At 38.4% G+C, this 17314-nt stretch overlaps 3 protein-coding genes across 4 annotated transcripts; all 3 read right to left on the bottom strand.

The window, feature by feature from the left end:
- Positions 1-1217: 1217 nt before the first annotated feature.
- LOC113754414 lies at positions 1218-4214 on the bottom strand. The gene is made up of 5 exons (XM_027298819.1): positions 3528-4214; positions 2435-2534; positions 2235-2358; positions 1736-1831; positions 1218-1665 (listed from the first exon to the last, which is right to left on the bottom strand). The coding sequence occupies exons 1-5, from the start codon at positions 3913-3915 to the stop codon at positions 1531-1533; spliced, it is 843 nt and encodes a 280-aa protein (XP_027154620.1). The 5' UTR covers positions 3916-4214; the 3' UTR covers positions 1218-1530.
- Positions 4215-4554: 340 nt separating this feature from the next.
- LOC113751770 (vesicle transport v-SNARE 12-like) lies at positions 4555-7116 on the bottom strand. Of its 2 annotated transcripts, none has more exons than XM_027295897.1 (6): positions 7011-7116; positions 6646-6797; positions 6190-6248; positions 5922-6110; positions 5131-5301; positions 4555-4954 (listed from the first exon to the last, which is right to left on the bottom strand). In XM_027295897.1, exons 2-6 carry the CDS (start codon positions 6737-6739, stop codon positions 4802-4804), a joined length of 666 nt encoding a protein of 221 aa, XP_027151698.1. In that variant the 5' UTR covers positions 6740-6797; positions 7011-7116; the 3' UTR covers positions 4555-4801. The 2 variants fall into 2 exon arrangements, with proteins under 2 accessions (XP_027151698.1, XP_027151699.1); XM_027295898.1 differs by having other exon boundaries at positions 6974-7100.
- Positions 7117-9124: 2008 nt separating this feature from the next.
- On the bottom strand, positions 9125-16242 carry LOC113751398 (ARF guanine-nucleotide exchange factor GNOM). The gene is made up of 3 exons (XM_027295404.1): positions 16032-16242; positions 13994-14820; positions 9125-13055 (listed from the first exon to the last, which is right to left on the bottom strand). The coding sequence occupies exons 2-3, from the start codon at positions 14726-14728 to the stop codon at positions 9426-9428; spliced, it is 4365 nt and encodes a 1454-aa protein (XP_027151205.1). The 5' UTR covers positions 14729-14820; positions 16032-16242; the 3' UTR covers positions 9125-9425.
- Between the last annotated feature and the right edge of the window lie 1072 nt (positions 16243-17314).

The following is a 17314-nucleotide window of genomic DNA, read 5'->3' as shown; positions in this document are numbered from 1 at the left end:
TTTTATTCTTTTACTAATACGACTTATACACATGCATAAGGGATATTTGTGAAATAAAAGTTTCATCTCTCTCCTTAACATACTTTTTTAATGTCACTTTTTTCTAATTGGACCAATTTGTTATCAAAACCTTAACCTTGGGGGAGGTTTATGTAATTTTATAAACTTTAGAGGAGACTAATAAAATTGTCAGAAACCTCAAGGGAGGTTTCTAAAATTATCCCTTTATAAAGTTACCAACTTACATTTCCATGTAGTAATTTTTGCATCTGGTTTCCTTCTGAACCTCAATAAGTTACTGAAGAAAGGGGGGGAAAAAAAAGGCTTGATAAGTTTTCAGTTGACATTGAACTGTTTTTTTACCCTTTTTAAAGAAAGGAAGAATCATGAGAGCAACCCTTACCTTGGGGATGAATCTGGACTTGTACACAAAAAGTATGTAAATGGATTTTCCATAAAAAATTCTCTACATTTTCTGTGAATACATTTTCCAATCACCTTTTTATTTCGCATAAATCAAATCATTACCGTACATTTTCTACAAAAATTTCAAAAAATTACAATCCAAACACGACCTTAGTTTTCTTACCCCGAAAGCAGTATACATTAGCCAATATCTGGATGTGGAATATACGAGTTTCTTAGACAATTCTACCTGTCGCCAGTGTCCCTCATCCAGAAAGAGATGAAAGCTGTGCGTGGCATACAAATACAAGTTGGTAGGGGCATACTGCCTTAATCAACTATGTTGGCTGCTCTAGCGTCTAGACTAGGTCTTCTTTCTCACTTCTCCCAATCACGAAGCAACCGTGTAGAGTGGTCATTAAGTCTTTGTGGCATTTATGCTTATTTAGTTCAACCGCATTCATATTGGTACTTGAATCATTCCCAAGCACAGGGAAGGTTGAAGTTGATGTAAAATCTACTCCGACTTCGTCAAGAAACTCAGATAGCTGTAGCAAGACTCTTATACGCCAACAACTCTCTCGTGTAGTTCAATTTGTAGACAGGAAATGGCTTTCTTGCAGTCTATTTGCCAAGAAATTTTAGCAAATGGATCTGGTCAAATCAATCATTGTTCCAGATATTGAGGATTCAGAGTCATCCTTAGAAGAGTCAACCGTGAAACATGTTGCTTACAGAGATCACCGTATGATCATGCACGAGAACTTTAATTAACCAAATGATAAATCAAAGGTTTGACAAAAAAAAAATGATAAATCAAAGGACTCTTCCCCAAAATACAAAACTATTCAAAAGGGACAAGGCACCATAACCAAGTTCAAGTTACAGCAGGTCAAGTCCCTTGTTAAACAACTAAGTGGTTTCCAATATCTCGTAGACAGCTGAAAGAGCAAAATAGATGAATAGGAAGTTTCAACTTGTAAGGAATAGTTCAATCTGTTACTTTATCTGCAAAGATTGCATTTTTTGTGTAATGCAGAAAGAATCCGCGTATGACTGCAGATATAAATGATGTTACTGTGTCCAGTTAATCTAGCTACTTTTACAGTATATAGACGGAGCATTTCACAAGTCTTCTTGGTCTTCAAGGGATCGTTTACGTGCCCTCAAGTTGAGTTTCAAGCTTTCAGGTTGAGGAGGGGTCATCCCACGGCGAAACAGAACTGCAAGGGCCCTCATTTTTTGACAGAGATCAAATACCTGTAGAGAGATCCTGTTAAATATGAAATAACGGCGGTGACTAAAATCCAGGTCTTGATGTGCTTCTTACCGATGAGGCTTCTACCTCTGCCACGCCTTCACAATCTTGGCCGCCTCCTTGGAGCAAGTCACAGTAATTGGCAGCTTCAGTTTGATCTTCAAATACCTTCAACAATGAGTCATATATCTTTAGGCTGACAAAATCATTTTTCTAAATTTCAAGACCTACAATTGGGTATAACATAACAACTACAACAAGGTGGGGCAGAATTTAACACAGAATCTCAGTCTCTACTTATTTACACCTAAATAAAAAAGCAACCGCAAAAGATGTACAAACACCATCAACACCATTCCCTATTCCCCCAAAACAAGCCAGTAACATGCTGCTGATATGTTCCTTTCATCTCATACAACATCAACACACTACATAACATCACAGGGTCATGCTCTGGTGTTTGCATGGGTTCCAGGACTTTGTATAAAAAGCTTAGCTTAAATCTCTTGTTTCAGACCGAAAGTTTGGGGCATAAATGTTTGAAAAACAAAGATGAGTTTTGAAGACTCACAAGCACACCCTCCTGGATATCCTCAACCAGCATCTGAAATTTTGTTTCACTTCCTGACTGCTTGGCTTGATTTCTCCACTTGCCCCCTTTTGAAAACAACAATCCAAGCTCTCTTTCAACTTCACTGCAAGGGAAAACAGAATTTCAGCAAGTCAAACAGAAAGAATTCAGAAAGACTAACATACAAAGCTGAAACTCACCTTCTGTTTCTGCGAGTTTTCATTGTACATATCTGGTTTTCCCTGTGGGTTAGTACATACACAGGTTTGGAAGGTTCTCTCCAGGGGTTTGCCTCTAATACTGGAAAAAGGAGCGACAAAAGTCAAGCACTCGTGTAACCTTGCAGGAACAAATTCTACAAAAAGCAGAAAACTTATGATGCCTTCAGAGAAAAAGTCGAAAAATGGAAAGATAAAACCCAATCAAGGAAAAAGAAAGCAGGACTAATCACACCAATTCCTTCCCTTCTTCCACTCACGCGAGTAAAAATGTCCTGTGCCTAGAAAGTTCTACACAGTCCTGACTAATGTATGTAAGAAAGATAAATTTCAAGTTCTATTTGGAGGATCAAAATCCACAATTCTTAGCCAATGTTAAGAGTAGTATTTCATCTCCCTCTATGAGTAACCAGTACCAAACATTTCACTTAACATCTAGTATTTGACAAATCATTCCCTTAATAAAGCCCATTTTTTTCTTGACCTTCAGTCATTACACTATCAAAATCAGAAAAATAAATGAGAAAATCAAGAATGAAATATAGCTTATTTCTGTTCCACAACTTAAGCAAAATCCCAGGAGACAAATTGGATTGGTTCTTGATTCTCCCTTGATAAAACTATACTTTCGCAGGCAATGTTAAAGATGCTAATCACTCAATCTTGATTATACGCAACGTTCCAGGCTCCTTTACAACTGGAATGCCAGTTTCCAATATAAACATTATGTGATGGCTAATAAAAGTAAACGAATTTTCAGAAGCAACATCCTTGCTACAACATATTTCTCAACCAATATATACACGGTCGCACAAGTCCAGCTCCTAGTTAACTATGTCGTCAAACACCAGAATAAATGTCAAAATGCAAGACAAGGCACCAAATGGCGTGATAAACTCAACAAGGCCCTGTTCACATAAACAACCAACTCATGTCACGTAGAGCTCACAAATTGAACGAAAGCTCTCACGCAGGTCTGAACCATGATCAAATAAGCTAAATCAAGACGAAAGGGAAAGAAAGATTCTACAGAATCCAAAATCTAGACAAAGATTCATTGATGTGAGTACCGTACCATCATAGCTACTGCTGTCAAACGATTGTTGGAGATGTCTACGCATGTCATAGGCGCGTGAAGACACTTGCTTAACGAACTCATTGGAACTCCCGGGAATTGTACCGTCCATGTGAAGCGCCCTTTCCACCTCTTCATCCCTCCTCTTATTCTCTTCATCTTCTTTTTCTCCTCTAATATTACACCCCGCCTGCGAGAAATGACATCTCCTCCTTGCTCTGCTAGATTCTTGAGAAGAATCGTTGTACGAAAGACGAAACTGACAAGTCCCTGGCTTAAGAAATTGAGACGAGAAACTGATTCGCCGCCGATGATTTTGAAAAGGGTTGCTGCTGGTGCCGCTAGGTGGGAGGACTACAGATGGTGACACTGATGACAGTGAATCCATCAAGGTGCCCAATATGATATGGTGAAAAATAGTTTTATAGTATTCTCTTCTTATTCTTGTCTTGAGAGAGTGTAAATCGATGAAAGCATAACTGAGGAGATAAAAGGCAGAGAAATCCTCTGCGTGCAGGAGAAGAAGTTGAATGATGATGGAGGAATGCAGTATAAGGAAAGAGTTGGAAGAATCAGAGTCCGAGTGAGAGAGGCGGGGAAGATATTTTTCTCATGGTTTGGTTTGGATGGTAGGTCCGGTGGGAGTTGTAGAAAGAAGGGGACAAGTTACGAGTCAAATTGGCAGCCTCATAAAATTCTTTAAAAAGTTTTTGGATCTTTAGTTTCATTCTGATCTGATAAGAGGAGAAATTTAAGTGGAATTGCTCATGCTGCGGATGAATCGTGAATATTCATTCATCTGCACTTTTTCTTGTTTCACGAAACACATAAACATAATAGATACTCGGAAAATTACGAGAGCCCAACCAAAAAAAAAAAAAAAAGAGCGACCAATCTTGCACGCTTTAAAGATACGCTTATGGTTTTATCCCATAAAATTTTGGAGTCTTTCCACCAAATTTCTAACTACAGTTGTCCCACATCTTCTCTTAACCAGCAAGACCAGAATTTGAACCCAGAAAGCTGATGATCGATCAAACGCTTTCTTATCATGCTTATGTTTCATTGATAAAAACCAGAAACCGCGGCGTACTTCGATTACACATGCCTGTTATGCGCTATTTAACCTTGAAGAGAAAATGTGTGCTGTCGAGTGGCAAACCACAAGTGCAAATTATAATGGAACATGAACCAAAATACACAAGTAAATACATGCCAAAGTGATTGGTCAGCAATATAATCTATATACAAGCCCAAAGGAATCAAAAGGTTAACTAATGAAATAGCTTGAAATACAGGATAACGAGGATGGCCAGGACGAGGGCTGCAATAATGGAGCCAAGAATCCACTTATTCCGTGTTATCCGTCTGGACATAGAAGTCAAGACTTTCTTGCTCTTATCGATGGCATCATCTACTCCATGAAGCTGCAAAATAAAAAATCCGTCAGATGGAGATAGACATAAGCCCTGCAGTAGCAATCTAGAGCAAAATGCATGCAACGTGTGAAAATGGTTTTGAGTGCGCCAAGCTTCAAGGTGAGATAAAATGTCCAAGTATAAGCAAATATGTCAAGTCATTTATCAACAGCAAATTTACATGCCTTCGTATTAGAGTGTAGAAGAGTTTCACGTTGTTGATGCAAATCCCCGAGGATTGAGACTCCAAGATCTTCTGTCTCCAGAGCTGCTCTCCGGCTTTCTCTGATTCGGTCGCTCGACTGATTCAGTCTCTCCGTAGTCATCATCACTCTTTCTCTTTGGTTTGCAGAAGCCTTTAAACATCCTTTGTCAGTAAAACAGGTGATTCTCCTAATTTAAACATGTAAACTCATAAATTTTTTTTTTTTTTTCCTTTTTAGAGTGCTCTACTGTTTCTCAAGCCCTTAGCATAGCATATTTTTCTTCACCAACATCATTATGGATCCCGCATGACCAGATTTTGACTAATGCGCCAAAAAATGATGTTAACAAACACATACATTTATAACTACTTTGGTATCCTTGATAATCTCACATTGGCACGTTATGATCTCATAAAAAAGTGGCATTTCATTTTCTTTTTCCATTTCAAGTTAGTCAAAGAGGAGCTTCCAGCTTTAAAAATCAAATCACCTTATGCATTCAGCTCTCCACAACAACTCCATAAAGATTTGGATGCTGTTAATGGATAAATAAATCAGCAAGGGAAAAGTCAATAACCTTTTTCACTGAGCAAAATATGGACAAACTCAATACTTCCAGCAACCAAACTGAATCCATCTCTTTCTTTATTATAGTTGTTTCTTTAACCCCCTCCCCACCCAGGGGGGTGGAGGAGAGAGTGTGTATGCCTGTATGGGAGCGCTAAGCTGGGGTACAAATAAAAAGCAACAGTATCTACAACAGGACATACCATATGCGAATCGGCCAATCCAGCCTCCAACAGCTCCTCATGGGCAGCTTGGACAGAATTTGCTGATGTTAATTTCTTAACTTCTCTTTTCAACTTATTTAAATCAGATTTATATTCTCTGAGCTTAGCAAGCAGTGTAGCCTTCAAACTTGGCTGCAGACTTCTTGCCTCAAGATCCATTTTCCGAATCTGGCGAAGCAAAAAATCACTAAATATAGGCCAGAGCAAAGAACATCAGCTAGACAGAATGCAAAAGCTTTTCAAATACCAAAACATCAGCATCATCAAGTCCTGCTTTGATGTCAGAAACTTGTTGGTTCTTTTGCTCTGCCCAAGAAAAAGCCAACCTACTGGATGAGTGATAAGGAATAGGAGTAACTTAATGGCACAACAATAACATAGGTGCAAATTATCCATTAAGCACCAGTCTTTTCACTCACAAAATTACAGTAACTCGCTCTTTAGTTGCACTCTTTGGTTGCATTTCTTGTTAAGCCCACCAAAGAAAAAGGACCTATTTTTAAAATAATTCTGGCAACATTTTTCTTTCTACATACATGAGCCCAGATTCTTTGCTAATCAAAGCCAAAACCTTTGAGCGCCTCAATCATTGACCGCCTCAATCAATTATAATGGAATATCTATAAATCAACTAATTTTCAGAGAAAGGGGAAAAAGAAAAAAGAAAACCAGAAGTGATTGTCAAGCGATAGTCGATTGTTACCTCCATCAGCAAGAGCAGCAGAGTTACACTTTCTAGACAAATTGGCAGAGAGCTCACAATATTGCCTCTCATATCCTTCAAATACTTCACTCATCTTTTTCTCTTCCTCTTGACACAGCTCAATCCCCAATTCTCAATTTCAACTCCACCACCTAAAAACAACCCAAATTAAAAGAATTTAAAAAAAAGAAATATAAAAGCCAAAACTTGGATCGAACTTCCAAAATAAAATTGATCAAATAGATACAATTTCCAAAAAAAAAAAAATCATCAAACATCAAAGCCCTAATGATCAACAACTGGACACAGTAGATGGGTGTATGCGTGCTTGCGTGAGTCAGAGTTTGATGGAGAAAATGAAGTACCGGAAGAGGTTGAGTTGACTCGGATGGGAGATGAGCTTGAGTAGGGAGATCTCGATCGGTCCGAGAGGATTACTCCTATGGCACCTACCCGGTTAAAGGAATTGGGGGAATGAACTCTTTTCGATATTTAATGCATCAGGCCTCACAAGTGTAGGGCTGCAAACGAGCCGAGTCGAATCGAGTTTTGAACTAATCGAGCCGAGTCTCTATTAAATTTTATCAAGCTTGAGCTCGACGAGCCAGCAATTTTCAAGCTCGAGCTCGACTCGAATCAAGTCGAGCCGAGCTCGAGTTGAGCTCGAATTTGAAAAAAAATAAAAAATAATTATTTTATTTTTAAAAAAATAAATAAAATAATATTTTTTTCTTAATAAATAATAAAATATTAAGGATATATACGTAATTTTACTATGAAAATAAAAAATAAAAAAATAAAAATATAATATACGTAATTTTATTATTAAATAAAAATAAAAATAAAATATATATATATATACTCAAGCTCGCGAGCCGGCGAGCTTAATATTCTAAGCTCAAGTTCGACTCGAGCCGCTCGATTCGTTTGCAGCCCTACTCGCAAGTACCAGTTCAAACTAGTTTGCCCCTAAAGTGTAAATAGATAAAGATACAGTGAAAATAGATTTAGACGAAATGTAATGTCGATCGATAGTATTGTGATATAAAAAATGATTTGAAATGAAACTTATGACAAAAACTTAGTTTTTTTTTTGACAAAAAAAATTAATTTGAAATGAAACTTATGAGGCACGTAATTTTTGAGTTAATATATCTTTCGTAATTTAGTGGGTATGGAATTTGGGAAATGAATTTCAGTGCATTTAGCAAATATTAGAAATAAAAAGTAATGTGGGACAAGGACTTGATTTACCGTAGGGTTGGATGGGCTCAATTTAGCATTCAAGAGGTAACGCGAGGAAAATGCAATTTTGAGGAGTATTATTGGAAATTTAGCTCTATTTATTGAAGAAAACCCGTGTAGAAAAAATTTCATTTGAATTGCTATTTTTAGAAGTTTTATAGAAAGATTTTGTGTAACAATTTGATGTGATCTATTGGAAAAGTATTTGTGGAAAAAGTAAAAAATTTTCTGCAAAAAACTACTTGGAAATTCAAGGGGTAGGAGTGTTTTTTAAAAACTAGATTTTCAAATACAATAAAATTTTTAAGAAGTACTCTAAAAGGTAATCTAAAAATTAGTTTAAATTTTTTTAAAATATCTCAAAATATATTTTAGAAACTCTTCTACTCTTAAATATCCCAAAATATTTTCTAAAAATATCCCAAAATATAATCTAAAAACTCTGTTACAGCAAAATTTTTTAAAAATACCCCCAAAAACAGCTAATCCAAACGGAGTTACAAAAGCCTATGGCCTGGGTTGTATATTGAAGTTGCTAGAAATGTTGCTAAAATCTCTTGTTTCTACTTTCTAGAAAGTGTTTCTATTTTCTAAAATCTCTTGTTGCTCAGAAATTTTTGAGCAAAAATAAAAAAAAAATAATAATTATACATATTACGGGATAAAATTTTAATAATTTATATGTAAATTGATAGTAATTCATAATTATAAAATATATATTATATATGATTATGTATTTAATTATGCGTTTGGATGAAACTGATTTGAACCAAAAGCTCATATAATAGTATTGCAAAAGCGATGGAACTTGATGGCACGTACGAGATGAAAAAGGTAGAGATGAATCTATGTCAATGTCAAGTTGTCAACGGACGAGAACGTTTTGCGAAAACGTAAGGCGAGTCTACATAATTTACTACGCTTTTGTTATTAAATGACTCTGAAAATGTTATTTGTTTTTCAATTTAACCTAATCGTGCAATTCTTATACCATCTTGTGTAAACTAACCCACCCCTCTGTACCAATCGGGCCACCATTTCCTTGCTAATGCTGGTCATGATCGAGAATAAAATTCACTGAAGCTGGAACGCTGGAGTCGAACAATCAATCTTTACAAGAACCCAGATATGAGGCTTAGGACACATAACTACAATTATAATGGGCATAATAGGGTTCTGAGAGTTTGGTTCCCGCAGCAATCTCAGGAGTCTCAAGGCAAACCACAAGTCCACATGCCGATCAAACTACAGTGACACATTCAGAAATACAGATTACATCTTCAGATTCTGTACAACATCAGCAAATAGAATATAGACTGCCTGAGAAAAACGTCCTACTCAAGCTTCTCGCGCAACCAAGAAAATACTCGCCCTTTCCATGCTTTTAGTGCTACAAAATACGGTCGATTGATTGCCTTGAGCAAATCTCTAGTGTACAGCAAGTGTAAGTTTACGAAAACCCTAAACTCTAATCTAGATTGTAATACCTTGCAAGCTTAATCATGAGAGCAAAACAATACAAACACAGTAACGGATCATGGATGCCATTCCTCTTGGGCAGAACCAGTTTCGTTTGGCAATGTATTTTTACCCATTTCACCGAGTTTACTGTCGGACTGCTCTAATTCATTACCAGGGAACAATTCGGATTGCAGAGAAGGAACGATATTATTCACGTGCAACCATGTTAGCTCCCACAAGCTGTCTCCTCCAAGAGCGCTCCTCTGTACGAGCACCCCCTTTGTCTTCATGACAAGCAAGGTATTCTTCAGTAGCTCTGGTACCAATTCCTGAAGCTTTTCACTTTTTTTCCCTCTGACTTTCACCTTCATATACTTTTCCATCCGACTAAGCACCCCCAACCACAATTTGCAGAAGGTCGTCAACTGTGACAGCTCATGAAGCAATAGCAAAAACACTTTAGTCAAGAGTTTCAGGGCAAGGACGAGTGTTCCTTCCATGTTTCTGTAGTCTTTCTGGGAATGTCCCTGTGCTATTTCAGTCAAGTCATCAAGCATAGTGAATATGACCATATCAAAACACTGCAACCATAAAGCATGTGGAAGATGAATCCCCTCCACTCCTGTCAAGCACATTTGCACTGATAAAAGTGCATGGTTTCTCACCTCCTCTCTCTGATCCAGACATACTTTTCTTAATGCCTGGGCAAGCCTCAGCCACATCTCTCCAATCTCCTGTGACAGTTTCAAGGCTTCTGCCTCAGCCATAGCTCCCTTGGCATCTTCATCCCACCGTGTTAAACAAGCAACAGAACCTGCCATAAGGTCTATCGCGCGAACAGATCTATCAGCCTGTCCAACTCGAGACTCGGCAAACTGCCTTGCTGCATCTATACAAAGAACATAATTCGCTGGAGTTAAGTGGGCTCCATCTGACATAATAAACAACAGGGCATCAAACCCTGATTCAGAAGCTTCAGGGTGTCTAGCTGTAATAGAAAGTAACGATGCAATAGTTCGCCATCCCAGTTGTGATCTGATGTGAGTAGCATTTGCCTTCACCAGACGACTAACTTCCTGGGTTATTTGCTCACAGTATGCATCTGCAACCCTCGCATCAAGTTTGAGAACCAGTTGGAGTGATCTCAAAAGTTCATCAGCCAAGTTCTCTTTATATGGGAGCAGCCTCTGACAAATACGGAGGAGCCCAAAGACAGCCTTCTCAACCAGGGCGGATGGCATTACAGTTGACTGAACAATGTTAGCTATGTGCTCATAGACACCCTGCCAGAGGAGTCCAATCCGGTCTCTATTATTCAGGGTAATTGCAATAAGCAACTCCAAACAAAAAACTGCGGTGTCCTCGTCCTCAGGAGAACTACTACCCTTCTGAGGTCTCCCAGCAGCCCATATGAGTGCACGTGCAAGCTGTAATAAAGACTCAGCCAACAGAAATTTACTTTCAGTGAATATGCTGTCAATATGACATTTTTGAATAGTCTGGAGTGTGCGTTGATGAGCAGCAAGTTGTTGTTCAGTGGGTTGAGACCTTGGTTCTTCCGTATCTAATGACAGGAGCTGACTGAATCGGCCCATCAATCCAGAGGATCTTCTAGGAGTACCTATGGCTTGCACTTGAACAGAAGATAAAGAATTTGTAAGAGGCTTTCCCTGTCCTGGCTCAGGGGACATCTCTGAGTCATCAGCTGCATCACTGGCCACACGAGCAGGAAGAAGCCCCAGTTTATGCAACCTTAAGATGCAATCCAATATGTTTCTCCATCCAGTACGGATAAAATCGCCATATCTGTTTGCTATAGTGAACACTGTGACAGTGGCCATCCGTGCCTTGCAATCATCACCAAAGGCCAGAACAGGTTCCTCAACAGATGAGGGATTTAACAATGTTGTGAACTTACAGAGAGACACTACAAGATCATCCAAGACATCTTCAAGATGATGACATGCTGAAATTTTTGCCACAGCTAGAAACCCATCAATACACGTTTGGTAAACTTCTTCATGTTCTGCATGATCAAAAACAACAGAAATGGCAGCAATTGTAGGACCAGACATTATTGCAAACATGTCATGGTCAAGGTACGCTCTAGAATCAGAGACAATGTAAGGGGCACTTTTTTTGGATTTGTGCATTAGATCAATCCAACGACTGGGGGTCATTTCGGCAAATCCAGCACCTTGTTCTGGTGTTGTGCGGATTTCATTCTTGCAGATAGAATGATACAGCTCAGAGAGAAATTCACGAGGAAGATCATTACCTCCATTAATGTGCCGATTGTTTCGAATGAAATCCTCTTCTGTCATCTTTTTCTTCACCTGGACGTTATGCTGGTCAGTGTTGAGCATTATTAATGAATAAGAAAGCAAGAGAGCCGCATCTTTATTAGCTAAAATCTGCGGTGATTGCTCATAGTATCTCTCTGAAAATGCCTCAAGCACCCTTTGTATCTTTTGCGATTCTCCAGGCAGTCGAAAAGTCTCCAAAAATAAACGCAACGCGATATCTAGGTTCATATCTTGGAAATCAAATGTTTTAGCAAATTCATGAAGAACCTGAACACAAAACTCATCATGATTCCCCAGAAAATCTCCAACAAGATTTTTATCTAAACCAGCAGTATACCTAAAAAAACAAGCCACGCTTTGGGGGTCAAGTTTTTCAGGCAACAGATGTGTGCCCTGAAGAAATTCTAACCCTTTCTTTGGATCCCTGTTGAAGTGATCAGCACCAATCATCAAACGTCTTTTGATGTATTTCCTCCGACGAACAAAGGGAACCCACTTGTCGGGTTCATTATAGTTCTCACACTTCAGCATCCAGAATGGAGTATATTCCTCAAGATTTACAGGAGCAGGTTCTGAATTAAACAATCCATTTCCTATCCTCTCAGCCATCCCCTGAATAACAGCAATCAAACCATCCAAGGCAAGGATATGCATTGCAGATAAAGGACTATTCACAGGAAATGCACTCTTGGACAGCAAATTCGCAAGTTCTTCAAACACATTGCCGCAAGTAATATCACAGTCTAAATTTGCATACATCTCTACCATGAATGTTTTTTGCCTACAAAAATCAACAAGAGCCTCCATCGCTACCTCCTGTTGCTGATATGAAGCCCCATAACGGCTTTGCGAGAGCCTTAATATCACACAGGAAAAGAAAGCCTCAAGTTGTAACTTAAGTTCAGTACGCAAGTGCTGATAGAGATTGAGAACAATACTGCAGACCATGGAAAGAATTAGTGAGCTCGTTGACAAGCCAAACTGCATTAGGTTACGAAATAGTTCATCCTCTACCAAACTCAACAATCTAGGATGATGTGTAATTGCAGGGCCACCCAATTCAATAGCTGAATTGATCAAACCTAAGGCAAAAAGAGGTACATCTTCATCAAAAGCTATAGAATTTGCTTTAGGGCCCATTCCCATATGTTCAACAACATTCAACAATGAACATAGGAAGTGAAATATCTCAACCATGCAGGGAACACCGTAAGGTTCAGTCATCAGATGCGAATCATAAGGAACAGAATCCTTGCCACTATCTGTCTTCCCAGCACTATTGCCCATCACATTGAGACCAGTTGAAATATCAGAAGCAACATTTCCAAGTTGGCCATTGTACTCACTACCATTCTCTGATTTGCTACCAAAGCTGTAGTCTGCATCAATTCCACCGACCTGCACTCAAGGAAATTATACATAACTTTACTGCTCAATCAGTCTCCACAAAATTTCGGGCAGCACGCATGCACGTATCAAGCACAGGTGCAAGTCCTCATGTATATGCAATGAGGCCTGATTGTAAAAAAATGGGAACAGAAACTCCAGTTTTAGAACACCATTTATGTCCCAAAAAAAAACCTATTACATAAAATTGATATATTGACCTTAATATAGAAGATCAATTCCTTCTGACATAAGATTGATTCATTATCAATCCCGCCCAACCCCCTCCTTGCATGTATATTGATAAGCCTCTGCCCAACAATTGTGTACCACGTATACTCAACGCACCATGCTCACCAATCAGAAGTTCTAATAAATCATCTTGTTATTAGAGCTATACAAAAGAACTTCTCAAAGATAACCACATTGAATCAAAAGCAATAGAATCAAACATGAAAAGATACCCAAAAACAAATAAACTCTACAATCTAATAGCAAAAACAAAAACAGTCCAATTGCTTGGGATTGCCCAAGATATGGAAATAGTCAAATGCAGTTTTTTCTAGAAGATCCCAGGCCTAGGATAATAACATCACACAAAAAATATGAGAAAGCTACATATGTTCATTCTCAGCATCCTCATATCTACTTGGAACCTGAACTTCAAGGCATCCAGGAGAATCCTTAAAAAAGTTAGGTAGAGGAAACACAGATGCAAGAGAAGAAAATTGCATGTTCAAAGAAATGATATGCTAATTCACTATGATGCATTATGAAGAAGTGGGAGCAGCAAGCTCATTATTGGTGTTCCTGCAAATAAGTGTTGAATTTTTCAGTTTCCTAATTTTGTCTTTAAATCTTTTCATGGTGTTCCACTAGTCTTGTAGCATTTCTTCGTGCATGGGGGATCAGAGAATAAAAAGAGGAAAGAAGAAAGGGTGCAGCCGCACCTCATGCTTAATAGGAGTGCCTCCTTTAACTAGAGAACATTCTGTGTTGTCAACATCTGGAAGGTGTGAAAAGATACACCTGATCAGTTCATGCATTGTGTGGCGAGCTATCCGTTGTAATAGTTCACCTTTTGTTCCAGCTTGATGAACAACCCGGAAGCATGTGTTGACAATAGTGCAGACATGCTGATTACTTAGAACAACAGATGTTTTCCCTTTCATGCAAGCCAAAAGAACCTGAAGTATCTTCATCAATACAACTTCTTCAGATGCAGGATCAGTTATCTCAAATCTGCAGCTAGTCACAGCATCAACTACCAAGTTCATGGCTTCTTCAATGTTGACTGTACTTAAATCAAGCACATCAAGAGTCAAAATCTTGTAAACCGATGACAATGCAACACCTGTGATTGGAGCACCGGTCTCATCAGATCGAATCACCTCTAGAAAAGGCTGGAGATACAGGACTGGATTGATTGTTTGCCACTGATGCTGCCATACAAATATTTGTTTCCTCAATGTCTTGAGAGACTGGATAAGAGAGTGCTCCAGCTGATCATCTCCTGAAACATAGCGACCTCCCCACCTAACATTCCTCCTCATGACTGCCAAAACAGCTCCTATTTCTGAATTAACCATACATGCTAAAGCAGCTTTATTGGAAGAAGTAGTCTCACAGTCTTCAGGTTCCTCTTCGATTGCATTGATATTTGATTGTAGCCTTAAGCGCCCCATTGATCCTTACTTTCACCACAATCCCACAATGTTAAAACCTATCAGCAACTGCTATAGTGCTGGGAGTTTGGTGAAAGGACAAGCCTCGCAATCTTTAAAAGAAGCATAAACTTAGTGAGGATTTCAGCAATTCTCTGAAGTGGATAAACAAGATTTCCCAACAAAATGAAGATAGGAAAACAAGAATTCAGAAATGAAGATCGAATGCACAACAAGAACACTGAAAATCTACCATAGATAGTAAACAAAGGAGGACTGATGGAATCATGTTGTGAAACATACTACACAAAACAAAGATCCAAGACAATAGCACAAGTACACATATATGCAACCACAATATGCTAATGATTCAGTCTAACTATATAACAGTGAGAAGAAGAGCATGTGGGCTATCCTATTTCCACTGTCCAAAACACTGGACCAATCTTTGTACTGAATCAGTACACGCGCCAGTATGACCACTAAAACCTCAGAGCATTGTCACAAAATCCAAACAATATTTTTGACTGGTTGACAGATTAACCAAATTATATAGGATGACATCGATCCCACAAGAAAGAGCTAACATAAATAAATAAATAAGCAACTCAAGGCAACTATAATGCTTAATTTCTACACATGCTATGCAATAGAGGAGCATTGAAATACAGGAGTAAGAGAATGGTTTCGTTTAACAGATACAAATATGCAACAGACAAAAGATACAGCTAGTACTTTACAGAATAAACTATGGCTCATGACGGCGGTCACACAGTAAATTTTAAGATAAAGCCCAAAATGGAAATATTTTCCCAAAGCAAAAATATCAGTATCGAAGAAACAGATAAAAATGACAGAAATTTTGAACTAAGGGAATGCAAGAAACTAGAACTTTTTCATCGACTAATGATGAGAAATTTGATCAACGATCCCACATTAACAACAACTTAGAACGCCAATTTGCCTAAATTAATTACTTAAGAGTGCGCATTAAGAGACCAGCTACCAGCACGACGGACAAAATTAACATCCAATCACAAAAAGCACCCATCTACGTCACTACATTTGAATTCTCAATTACTAAAACTTCATGGTTCAATGACTCGGCCGAGTCGTCACCGGAACTTCAGCTACCTCTCCGCGACCGGTCCGCCATATCCGGTTGACGGCAGAACCGGTGGAAACTCGCTCAAACTCGGAAGATCCGGGACTCAAAAAAGCGGTCGAGTCAACCCGTATTGACTCATCAAATATCCATAAATGGAGGCTTTCACCATGATTTTCAGAGACATTAAAGGTCATAAACAAAGAAACAAAATCTTACCCATATCCAATTATAAAAAATTGCACGAGAGACAGCCATAACAAATCAATCTTTTTACCAATCTATAACCCAACATTCTCTCACTCTTCACTAAACAGCAAGTGGGCGGCAAAGATTCAAGAGAAGGAGAAGGAAAAATAAAAGGGCGAAGACGAGGCGGCTTTCATACCATATGCACGGGGGGAGGTGAAATTTGGAGAGGAGGAGGAGGAGGAGGAAAAAGAATGAAAGGCAGAGTCGAGGGACGAGATGGCTGCGAAAGGTCAAAGGTCCTTGGCTGCTTTGACCAGATATTCCCAATCTGGTTTGAAGCTGTACAAAGTAAAAAAGACGGTAGTAAAACTGATCATCTGACGAATTGAGTAAAGTAAACAATAGCAATAATAAGAGTACCTAAACGCCTAAGCAAAAAAATTACTGAAATAGAGTAATATATAAGAAAATTAAAAAATCAAATTTTATTATACTCCCCGGTAAAATTATTTATTGATAAAGGGCTCTTAATTGCTGTAAATGTAAAATGCCATGAAGATTAGAGAGATGTCGCTTGTACATAAATAAAACTAAGGGTCCGTTTGGATGATGTATTTTTTGGGAGTTTATATAAAATTTTATTATAATTTATTATATAAGTTATAGAAAAAAAAATTTGTATATTTGAAAGTTTGGAGAAAAAATTTCTTTTTTTTTTCCCTTTTCTTTCCACTTTTTTTCTTTCACCCCACACCACTCTTTCTCCTCCCTCGCTTCTCGCCGCCACCTCACCTTCCCCCTCTTCTTTTCTTCCTCTCTTCCTTCTCCTCCTTCATCTTTTCCTGTCTCTCTCTCTATTCTCCTCTTCTTTTCTCTTTCTCCTCTTCTTCCTCGTCTTTCCCCTGTCATCGCTCTTCCTCACTACACGCAACCAGTTTTGGTTGCACAACCAAGGGTCATTGGAGAGAGGGAGTAAGAGATAGAGAGAGGTGGAGTAAGAGAGAAAGGTTGGAGGTGGGGAAGGGAAGGGAAGAGGAAGAGAGGGCAGAGAAGAGGAGATGAGAAGAGAAGGGAAACGAGGGAAGAGAAAAGAAGGAGCAAGAGAAACACGAAGAGAGAGATGAGGGGAAAAAAAAAAGGAGAACATAAGAAGAGTTGACTATAAAAAAAACTATAAAATATTGTGTCATAGCTCTTGAATGTTTTAACATTTATTTATGAGCTTCCCCTACAATTTTGATTACATTTACATAGTACATACAAAATATAATTACCCGATAATTAATGGTTCGAAATACATAATAATTATT

The sequence above is a fragment of the Coffea eugenioides genome, chromosome 11, assembly GCF_003713205.1.
Source record: "Coffea eugenioides isolate CCC68of chromosome 11, Ceug_1.0, whole genome shotgun sequence".
In the NCBI taxonomy this organism is placed as follows: Eukaryota; Viridiplantae; Streptophyta; class Magnoliopsida; order Gentianales; family Rubiaceae; genus Coffea; species Coffea eugenioides.
This window is presented reverse-complemented; position numbering and strand designations above follow the sequence as displayed.

Coding starts and splice junctions, on each gene's coding strand:
- LOC113751770 (XM_027295897.1), bottom strand. CDS start 6,739: ATGAGTGAAGTATTTGAAGGATATGAGAGGCAATATTGTGAGCTCTCT. Junction 6,249..6,645: donor TGCTGCTCTTGCTGATGGAG/GTAACAATCGAC, acceptor TTTCTTGGGCAG/AGCAAAAGAACCAACAAGTT. Junction 5,302..5,921: donor GATTGGCCGATTCGCATATG/GTATGTCCTGTT, acceptor GGATGTTTAAAG/GCTTCTGCAAACCAAAGAGA.
- LOC113754414 (XM_027298819.1), bottom strand. CDS start 3,915: ATGGATTCACTGTCATCAGTGTCACCATCTGTAGTCCTCCCACCTAGC. Junction 1,832..2,234: donor ATATCCAGGAGGGTGTGCTT/GTGAGTCTTCAA, acceptor TCATTGTTGAAG/GTATTTGAAGATCAAACTGA. Junction 1,666..1,735: donor CAGAGGTAGAAGCCTCATCG/GTAAGAAGCACA, acceptor ATCTCTCTACAG/GTATTTGATCTCTGTCAAAA.
- LOC113751398 (XM_027295404.1), bottom strand. CDS start 14,728: ATGGGGCGCTTAAGGCTACAATCAAATATCAATGCAATCGAAGAGGAA. Junction 13,056..13,993: donor GCACTCCTATTAAGCATGAG/GTGCGGCTGCAC, acceptor CCTTGAGTGCAG/GTCGGTGGAATTGATGCAGA.